At 37.4% G+C, this 11,110-nt stretch overlaps 1 protein-coding gene and 1 long non-coding RNA gene across 2 annotated transcripts; both read right to left on the bottom strand.

Moving 5' to 3' along the window:
- Nucleotides 1–1,551: 1,551 nt before the first annotated feature.
- Nucleotides 1,552–2,229, bottom strand: LOC131306324 (uncharacterized). Its single transcript, XR_009193835.1, has 2 exons — nt 2,145–2,229; nt 1,552–1,743 (listed from the first exon to the last, which is right to left on the bottom strand). It is a non-coding gene; the product is annotated as an uncharacterized LOC131306324 (long non-coding RNA).
- A 4,786-nt stretch (nt 2,230–7,015) lies between these two features.
- On the bottom strand, nt 7,016–8,971 carry LOC131306323 (uncharacterized). Its single transcript, XM_058332489.1, has one exon. It carries the CDS (start codon nt 7,825–7,827, stop codon nt 7,384–7,386), a length of 444 nt encoding a protein of 147 aa, XP_058188472.1. The 5' UTR covers nt 7,828–8,971; the 3' UTR covers nt 7,016–7,383.
- Between the last annotated feature and the right edge of the window lie 2,139 nt (nt 8,972–11,110).

The raw sequence follows: 11,110 nt of genomic DNA, 5'->3' as shown, positions 1-11,110 counted from the left end.
ATATTCAATATACACGGAAGTAAGCTCGAATCCCCGACGTTAGGGAAAAAAATATGAAGACACTGCCAGAGCTTTGTAGTTTTAGAAATCCTCTCCTCACCTCTAAAATTTTTTAACAGAGGCCTCTATTTTTGAAGTTTTTTTTTTCATAGATAGAAGATATCATGGAGTATGAAGCACTCAACTATAAAGTATAATGTATGAGGTACCAACTAGGCTTGTAGCGCAGCTCGTAATTCCTGGCTCTCCCTTGTGGGAGATAGAATTCAACCTCGTTGTGGACAGTTTATAAATTCAGAACTATGAAGAGCTTTTGAACTCCTGTGAATTAACTTACTTCAACTTCTTTCCTTAACCCCTATTGATGTATATATTATTGGCAACAACAAAAAAGTATAAAGTACAAATCCAGAAGAAAAATTCATTTTAAGTAATGAACACTCACACACAAGTGAGGAGGAGATGCAAAAGTCCTAACTAATTGAACTAGCCGGTTGAGTTTTCACTTTTTATATTGTCAATGTATTGTCCTCGGTAAATAAAGTGGCAATCGTCCTTGCGACCCGCTTGAAGCTCTGTTCTCTTGAACTTAACTTAAATTTAGGAGTTTTGTTTTTATTTGAATTTTTTTCGCATTTGTTAGTTTTGTACCAAACTGTTGTAGGTTATTGATTCGTCTCGACGAAAGGAATCAGAAAAGTAAAAAAAAAAATTTAACTTTTTTCCAAGTATTTTGAGAAATAACCACTTTTTAGCAAAAAAATGACGTGTGATCTCATTTTCTTACCCATCATGAAATCGTGGAATGTTCATGTCCTAAAATTTTAAAACATATTTTTTTACGTACTATGATTTTTATTTTTACAAAAATCAGTGTAAATAAAATTTTACTCTTAAATTTGGGAGTAAAGTAAATCATGTAAATTAACAAAATAAATAAATTAGGCCCAATACGTTTTCAATCGTACTACATTCGTTTATTTTATGTAATATTTTGTATACAAAATTTGTTCATATACTTTTGTCACCAGGGAGTTAAATTCTGCCTTACCCATGTCCATACATAGCCCAACTAAGATGCGAGCTGCACAAGTGCCCTCTCGCACGGGTCGCACCATATCAGGTTCACAAGAACTACTATCGTAAACAAATTTGAATTCACAATTGCGTGGAGAGAGGGGGAGTTTTTACTTCAGCATCCTTGCCAACTCGGTGTTTGGACAAATAAGTCAAAGTGGCTTATTTTTTATTTTTATTCAAATTTTTTTCGCATTTATTAGTTTCTCGTCAATTTTTTTGGGATTATTGCTTCGTCATGACGAGAGGAATCTAAAACGTAAAAAATTTCGATGGAAATCCAATTTTTTTTATAATAAAGACGAAAAAATTGGTTTATTGGCTTATTTTTTGTCTTTAATCAAAAAAATTAGGTTTTTGTCACACCCCATCCCGGAAAATACCACACTAAATTTATTTTCCAAATGGGATGGACCCACGCCTTGGCCCTGCTCAAACAGTAAATAAAAGCACCAGCTAGGTGTCCAACTCATAAAAAAAAACTTAACTTGCATATATACAAAAATAACCGTCATACAAGACGTGCCCACAGGTATTTACAACATATACAAGCTCCAAAAATAGGCACATAATCAAAAGAGTCAAAAAGCTAGACTTCTATATACACAACTCCTGTCTAGACTCTGCAATGGACCCGCGTGCCGTCACACACCTGAAAAGAAATCACTGTGGGGGTGTGAGCTTTCAACTTGCTCAGTGAATGTGCTTATTCGTAATAAGAGAAGCAATAAAGACAAGTGCTATCAACAATTTAAAACAAGAATATTCAGCCCACAATAACGTTCCATTACGTAATATTCATAACGCCACTAAGGCAATTTCCATATCAACGCCACTAAGGCAATACTCTTTACGCCACTAAGGCAATAGTCGTCACGCCACTAAGGCAATATTTATTCACGCCACTAAGGCAATATTCAATAACGCCACTAAGGCCATATTACAACGCCACTAAGGCTACGATCATATTCTCGCTTAGGAGCTCAAGCCAAATATTAACCATTTCAATACGAAAATTAACTTTACACCGTGTCTCATCTTCCGCTATTAAAAATAAGAACACCCACCTCGAGGTCCAGCCAAAAAGGTACCAACACGAGCTCACTCCCTACGTGGAGTCACGGTGCTCGTTGTCGCTTCCGAACCTGGCGTACAGCACATAAATTCATACATGTAAGTATTAGTATAGAGATGCCCAAAAAGTTAAACATCAACAACCATTTTCTCTATACTATCTCCTTAACTAAGTATCCTAATTGATTTCCACTTCTCTGATACAAGTTCTTATAGCTCAAGTTGCAATTCAACATCTAGTATGTAATTCCTACATCCAGACATGCAGTTTTGGCATCCAAATTCCAAGTTCCAGCGGCTATACTCAGTTTTAGCACCAAAAGCACACATTTTCTGCAATTAGGTTCTCAATGGCTGCACATAGAATCACATTTCAACACACAAAAAGTAATTTTTGCACTTTAAATATACTTCACAGCTTCGAAATCATAAGTTCAGCACTTGATTTCTAGTTTCAGCACTTCAAGGTACGTTTTTTACCAGCAAATTCACATGTCCAACTAGAATAGGAGTAGGTTCCAATCATGTCCTTCCATTCCAACCAGCTAATTAGGTATTATATATTAATCTCACCAAAAAAAATTTAGTTTAAGTATCTAAGAAATCCATTCCCAGCTCCAAAAACTTGTGTTTGAGTTTCTTAATTCAAATCCTACACAAACCCTAGAGTTAATTAGAGAGGAATGTAAACAAATCATAACACACCCAAATTAAGAAGAAAATTAAAGCACTTACCACAAACCTAATTCTTTTTTTTTTTTTCTCCCCTTTTCTTCTCTTTCTCCTCTTTTCCGTTGCCTCTTCTTCTTCTCTGTTTTCTGATCTCCCTTGTTCGTTCTTTTTTTTTTTTGTTTTGCTTCTTTCCATTAGATATGTGTCACATACACACACATGCACAACAAATGCTTTCCACGTGCACACACAGCACATGCCATCTTTTTTTTTTTTTTTACAGTTACATCCTTATAGTTTAGGAAAATCACTTTATAAACCCTCACACACAAATATAATTAAATTAACTCTACTTTATGTTCTACTTTTATTATAAGAGCAGGGTCTCACAATTATCCTCCCGTTAAAAGAATTTCGCCCCGAAATTCACTTACCTTGTGGAAACAAATGTGGATATTGAGCTATCATACTTTCCTCAGTCTCCCAAGTTGCCTCCTCAACCGCGTGGCTCCTCCACAAGACTTTCACCAATGGAATAGTCTTATTGCGCAAAACTTGATCTTTGCGATCTAAAATTTCTACTGGCTGCTCCACATAAGTTAGATCCTCTTTTAGCTCTATCGGCTCGGAAGTCAACACATGAGACGGATCTGCAATATATTTTCATAACATGGAGACATGAAACACATCGTGGAGTCGGCTCAACTCCGGTGGCAATGCCAGACGATACACCGTAGACCCAATCCGTTCAATGATCTCATACGGCCCAATATATCGTGGACTCAACTTGCCTTTCTTTTTGAACCTCATAACTCCTTTCCATGGTGATACTCGAAGAAACACCCAATCACCCACTGCGAATTCTAAATCTCTCCTCCGCTTATCTACATAACTTTTCTGGCGACTTTGTGCAATTTTCAAACGATCACGAACCACTTTAATTTTATCAACAGTGACTTGAACCAACTCTGGTTTCGACAACCACCTTTCCCCAACTTCACTCCAACATACAGGAGTCCTACATCTCCGACCGTATAAAGCCTCGTAAGGTGCCATGCCAATGCTAGTCTGATAGCTATTATTATAAGCAAATTCCATCAACGACATATAAGCATCCCAACTGCCTTTGAAGTCCAATACACAAGCACGCAACATATCTTCTAAAGTTTGAATAGTCCGCTCAGATTGCCCGTCAGTCTGAGGGTGAAAAGCTGTACTAAACTTCAAAGTAGTACCCATCGCTTGTTGCAAACTCGGCCAAAATTTGGAAGTAAATCTAGGATCCCGGTCAGCAACAATCGACACAGGAGCCCCGTGCAAACGGATAATCTCATCAACATACAATTTAGCATACTTATCAATCGTATAAGTCGTATTGACAGGTAGAAAATGCGCAGATTTTGTCAACTGATCCACAATCACCCAAATAGAATCATAGCCTTTTTGAGAACGAGGAAGTCCACTCACAAAGTCCATCGTAATATGCTCCCACTTCCATACAGGAATAAGAAGAGGTTGCAATAAACCTGCAGGTCGTTGATGCTCGGCCTTTACTTGTTGACATACCAAACATCGAGCCACAAACTGAGCTATCTCCCTCTTCATCCCAATCCACCAACAGTGCTCCGTAAGATCGCGATACATTTTTGTACTACCTGGATGCATAGTATAAGCTGAACTATGTGCCTCTTCCAAAATCTCTCTCTTTAAAGCTTGGTCCCTAGGTACACACAATCGATTTTCAAATAACAATAACCCATCCCGAATAACAAAGTCTGTCCGCGTCCCATCTCTCACTCCATCGATAAATTTCTTCAACTTTCGATCTCGATATTGAGTCTCCCGAATCCAATCAATTAATAGAGGTCTCACTCTAAAATGAGCTATCAAAGCATTAGTATTTGTCAAGACTAATTGCACACCCATCAAATTCAACTCGGTAAAAATATCAACACGAGTACATTGCACACATGCCAATCTACCTGAAGATTTTCTGCTCAAAGCATCTGTCACAACATTTGCTTTTCCAGGATGGTAGTGAATATTGCAATCATAATCGTTAATTAACTCTATCCATCGTCTTTGTCTCAAGTTCAAGTCCTTCTGTGTAAACAAATATTTCAAACTCTGATGGTCGGTAAAAATCTCACAAGCTTCGCCATATAAATAATGTCTCCACAACTTTGATGCAAACACAACTGCCGCTAACTCCAAATCATGAGTTGGATAATTGCGTTCATGGTTCTTTAACTGTCTTGAAGCATAAGCAATTACCTTTCCACGCTGCATCAACACGCATCCCAAACCCTGGTGTGAAGCATCACTATAGATAACAAAGTCTCCCACGCCAGAAGGAATAGTCAAAACTGGAGCTGAAACCAATCTAGCCTTTAGCTCTTGAAAACTCTGCTCACAATCGTCAGTCCACTCAAACTTCACTGCTTTCTGAGTCAATCTAGTCAATGGTCTAGCAATCGCTGAGAAACCTTTAATAAATCGACGATAATAGCCCGCCAAACCCAAGAAACTTCGAATCTCAGAGACATTCGTTGGGCATTCCCATTTAACTACAGCTTCCACCTTTGCAGGGTCAACACAAATTCCATCTCCAGATATCACATGTCCCAAGAAAACCACTCTATCCAACCAGAACTCACATTTGCTAAACTTTGCAAACAATCACTTTTCTCGTAGAGTCTGCAATGCAATGCGTAGGTGCTTCACATGTTCCTCTTTGCTTCGTGAGTATATCAAGATATCATCAATAAAGACAATAATGAACGAGTCAAGATAAGGCTGAAATACCCGATTCATTAAGTCCATAAACACGGCTGGAGCATTAGTCAACCCGAAAGGCATAACCAGGAATTCATAATGCCCTTATCTCGTACGAAAAGCAGTCTTTAGAACATCACTATCTTTCACTTTTAGTTGGTGATACCCCGATCGGAGATCAATTTTTGAAAACACTGTAGCTCCCTACAACTGATCAAATAAATCATCAATCCGAGGTAAGGGATACTTGTTGCGCACTGTTACCTTATTGAGCTGACGATAATCAATACACAATCTCAATGTGCCATCCTTCTTTTTAACAAACAACACTGGAGCTCCCCAAGGTGACACACTAGGTTGAATAAAACCTCGGTCAAGCAAATCTTGTAGATGAATTTTTAATTCTTTCAACTCGGTAGGAGCCATTCGGTACGGTGCTATAGATATAGGAGCAGTCTCTGGAAGTAACTCAATAGAAAGCTCTACCTCTCTATCCGGCACAATTCCCGGCAACTCCTCTGGAAACACATCGATAAATTCCCGCACCACTGGAATATCCTCCAATTTAATCTCTAATTTTGTTGTATCTATCACATGCGCCAAATAACATTCATAACCCTTCCTGAGCAATTTCCTGGCTTCAATTGCTGATATAAGACAAGTAGAAGTAACATTGCGCTCGCCACAAAATTTAACCTCAGATTCATTATGAACCCGAAATATTACCTCTTTTTTGAAACAATCTATAGAAGCATGATATGACGCCAACCAATCCATGCCCAATATTATATCAAAATCATGTATGTCAAGAGGCACTAAATTCACAGGTAATTCTTTTTCACCCACACGTACCACACAACCCCTATATGTCACATCTACCAACACCACTTCCCCAATGGGAGTAGACACAGATAAGCAATGATCTAATAATGTAAGGGGCTGATTTAAATGCATGCCAAATGATAGGGACACATACGAATGAGTAGAGCCAGGATCAATTAAAATATGTGCATCCCTACTAGAAACATTAAGTGTACCTGTAACAACATCAGGTGTCGCCTGAGCATCTTGCCGAGTCATAGCAAATACCCTGGCCTGAGTGCGAAGTCCACTGGAAGATCCTCCACCTCTTTGAGGAGTCCTAGAAGAAGCTGTACTGCCACCAGCTACACTACCCATCGACGGAGAAGAAACAGATGTCACTGGACAATCACGAATCTTGTGCCCAGGTTGGTTGCAACGATAACATCTCTCTTGTTGTTTTCCTTTACAGTCTCGTGCCATATGTCCACTCGCTCCACAACTGAAACAAGTAATATCTCGTGTACCACTACCTGAGGAAACACTTATTTGTTGTCTAGGTTGTTGTTTCTGAGAACTCTGACCCTGGTGACCACCAAATGAAACATTCGTTGTGGCCTACCCTGCACTCCGCTCAATTGAGATCCCTGAAACCTCTGTCTATATGATCCAGCCTCAAATCGACCCCTCCTAGATTGTGCTTGCCTTTCTTTCTTCTCATTAACACTCTTTTCTGAAATCTTTGATTTGTGTACCAAGTTAGAATATCTCTTTGCTTCATGAGTAGCAACTCCAGCTCGAATGTCGGGATCCAAACCAAACTGAAATCTTCTACACTTAGCATCCTCTGTACGGATTAAGTCTGGTGCAAACCGAGATAATTTGATGAATTTAGCATCATATTCAGCAACAGACATACTTCCCTGCCTCAAACTTGAAAACTCGTGCTCCATATCATATCGATACAACAGAGGAAAGTATTGCTCATTGAAGGCCGCGATAAATTCTTTCCAAGTAACTTTTTTTTGGCATTGGAGGCTCCGGTTCCCCAATTGCTGGTGTAGTCAGCAACCCTTTCGTAGCTTCCCACCAAAATCGAGCTTGATCTTTTAACATGAAAGGAGTAAGAGTAACTTTTTGATCTTCAGAAACACTCATAACATCGAAAATAGACTCCATCCTCTTTAGCCATTCCTCTGCTTCCAATGGTTCCACACCACCAGAGAATGTTGGAGGTTGAAGTTTCATAAACTGTTCATGAACGGTACTACGTGGCTGATTTGATGAGCTTGCTTGTGCACCTGTTTGAAACTCAATAAACCGTGCAAGAGCCTGCATGATATCCGATTGACTTTGAGCACTAGGGTCACCTTGACCTGCTTGATCCCCTGAATCTTTCTCCTGACCGTCCATAACTTTGTCTGCCATTGAACTCAAGATAAGCAACAAATATCATTGCAGTTAAATATTTACCACACATGCAAAGATAAGCTAACCACCAACTTAACTGACTCCCTATGGTCCACTGCAAGTTCTAGACTCAAAAATGTCTACAGAACCTAATAACCATAGGCTCTGATACCAAAAATTGTCACACCCCATCCCGGAAAACACCACACTAAATTTATTTTCCAAATGGGATGGACCCACGCCTTGGCCCTGCTCAAACAGTAAATAAAAGCACCAGCTAGGTGTCCAACTCATAAAAAAAAAACTTAACTTGCATATATACAAAAATAACCGTCATACAAGACGTGCCCACAGGTATTTACAACATATACAAGCTCCAAAAATAGGCACATAATCAAAAGAGTCAAAAAGCTAGACTTCTATATACACAACTCCTGTCTAGACTCTGCAATGGACCCGCGTGCCGTCACACACCTGAAAAGAAATCACTGTGGGGGTGTGAGCTTTCAACTTGCTCAGTGAATGTGCTTATTCGTAATAAGAGAAGCAATAAAGACAAGTGCTATCAACAATTTAAAACAAGAATATTCAGCCCACAATAACGTTCCATTACGTAATATTCATAACGCCACTAAGGCAATTTCCATATCAACGCCACTAAGGCAATACTCTTTACGCCACTAAGGCAATAGTCGTCACGCCACTAAGGCAATATTTATTCACGCCACTAAGGCAATATTCAATAACGCCACTAAGGCCATATTATAACGCCACTAAGGCTACGATCATATTCTCGCTTAGGAGCTCAAGCCAAATATTAACCATTTCAATACGAAAATTAACTTTACACCGTGTCTCATCTTCCGCTATTAAAAATAAGAACACCCACCTCGAGGTCCAGCCAAAAAGGTACCAACACGAGCTCACTCCCTACGTGGAGTCACGGTGCTCGTTGTCGTTTCCGAACCTGGCGTACAGCACATAAATTCATACATGTAAGTATTAGTATAGAGATGCCCAAAAAGTTAAACACCAACAACCATTTTCTCTATACTATCTCCTTAACTAAGTATCCTAATTGATTTCCACTTCTCTGATACAAGTTCTTATAGCTCAAGTTGCAATTCAACATCTAGTATGTAATTCCTACATCCAGACATGCAGTTTTGGCATCCAAATTCCAAGTTCCAGCGGCTATACTCAGTTTTAGCACCAAAAGCACACATTTTCTGCAATTAGGTTCTCAATGGCTGCACATAGAATCACATTTCAACACACAAAAAGTAATTTTTGCACTTTAAATATACTTCACAGCTTCGAAATCATAAGTTCAGCACTTGATTTCTAGTTTCAGCACTTCAAGGTACGTTTTTTACCAGCAAATTCACATGTCCAACTAGAATAGGAGTAGGTTCCAATCATGTCCTTCCATTCCATCCAGCTAATTAGGTATTATATATTAATCTCACCAAAAAAAATTTAGTTTAAGTATCTAAGAAATCCATTCCCAGCTCCAAAAACTTGTGTTTGAGTTTCTTAATTCAAATCCTACACAAACCCTAGAGTTAATTAGAGAGGAATGTAAACAAATCATAACACACCCAAATTAAGAAGAAAATTAAAGCACTTACCACAAACCTAATTCTTTTTTTTTTTTTTCTCCCCTTTTCTTCTCTTTCCCCTCTTTTCCGTTGCCTCTTCTTCTTCTCTGTTTTCTGATCTCCCTTGTTCGTTCTTTTTTTTTTTTTTTTTTGCTTCTTTCCATTAGATATGTGTCACATACACACACATGCACAACAAATGCTTTCCACGTGCACACACAGCACATGCCATCTTTTTTTTTTTTTTTTACAGTTACATCCTTATAGTGTAGGAAAATCACTTTATAAACCCTCACACACAAATATAATTAAATTAACTCTACTTTATGTTCTACTTTTATTATAAGAGCAGGGTCTCACAGTTTTGATCGAAATATTTTACTTTTTAGATTCATCTTATCATGACGAAGCAATAAGCTTCAAAAAATTGACAAGAAACTAACAAATGTGAAAAAAATTTAAATAAGGATAAAAAATAAGCCACTTTGACTTATTTGTCCAAATACAGTTGCCCACTCTTGGTGGTACATACTATTTATCTACTGTGTCTCAATTTGTTTCCTTTTTATTTTTTTTTTCTGGCAATCGTACTACTTAGGTCAACTGAAAAATAAAAAATAAATAAAAAAACTCTCATCACGTAAAAGTCGATTGATTCGGACACTAATGCGTTTGAAAACGCCCAATGAATATGAGTGTTGCATGATAAATATGAAACTTTTATAAATCTCGAACGGTTCCGAACACGGTTTAAATAATGTCTTAGAATCAATTTGTGAGTGTTGCATGATAAATGTGAAACTCTTATAAATCTCGAACGGCTCCGAACACGTTTCAAATAATGTCTTAGAATCAATTGTGAGTGTTGCATGATAAATATGAAACTCTTATAAATCTCGGTTTCGAACACGTTTCATATAATGTCTTCAATATTTTGATTCTCCCCTTTTTAAATTTTAAAAGTGACTAGTGCTTTATCCTTCAAATTTTAAAATAGTGCAGTTTTGTTATTTGACTTTTTTTACTTTTTTGTTTCTTCTGACCGTATTAATATTATTCTATTAGTAGTATAATGCCTGAAGGATCCCTTGGAGTGCCCAAAAAATAGCAAACCACGTGTTCATATTCATATTATTAAAGGATCTTCAAATGTGCTTCGAATCTTCAGATCCAGAAAAAAGTCCTAGTTTCCACTAAACATTTTTTTGTTCAATTTTTTTGTCAAAAGTTACGTTGTTTTCACTAAACTAAAATATTCAACACGTTTTATTCCATTAAACTAAAACACCTTTACATATTTTTAACAATTTTTAGTTTAGTGAAAACAATTTGATTAATTACAAATAGCTACGAGAAGTTGTCCAGCTTACCAGAAACGCCACCTTAAGTATTCAACACCTCCTACATATTTTATTTTGACACTTCAAAATGAAAAATCCATTTTAAATATTCTCTAGGTGGCGACTCCTCAAATTTTTTTTAAAAAGTTCGCCACATATATTATTAGAATAATAAAGGATCTATCGAGAGAAGCTCACCCGCTTTGAAAGCGTCAGAGTTTAAGGCCTTTAAAGGTTAAAGTAGCAATGTTAAACATTTTTAATCCAATAAATTAAGTTTTTTATTAAAAAATACTTTATTATTTTATTATTTTCATTAAAAATTACACGTCTATTCGTATTAAATTATTTTTTCGGGAT

Source organism: Rhododendron vialii, chromosome 11a (assembly GCF_030253575.1).
Source record: "Rhododendron vialii isolate Sample 1 chromosome 11a, ASM3025357v1".
NCBI lineage: Eukaryota > Viridiplantae > Streptophyta > Magnoliopsida > Ericales > Ericaceae > Rhododendron > Rhododendron vialii.
This window is presented reverse-complemented; position numbering and strand designations above follow the sequence as displayed.

Excerpts from the sequence above, each read along its gene's own strand:
- LOC131306323 (XM_058332489.1), bottom strand. The coding sequence starts at position 7,827 with ATGGCAGACAAAGTTATGGACGGTCAGGAGAAAGATTCAGGGGATCAA.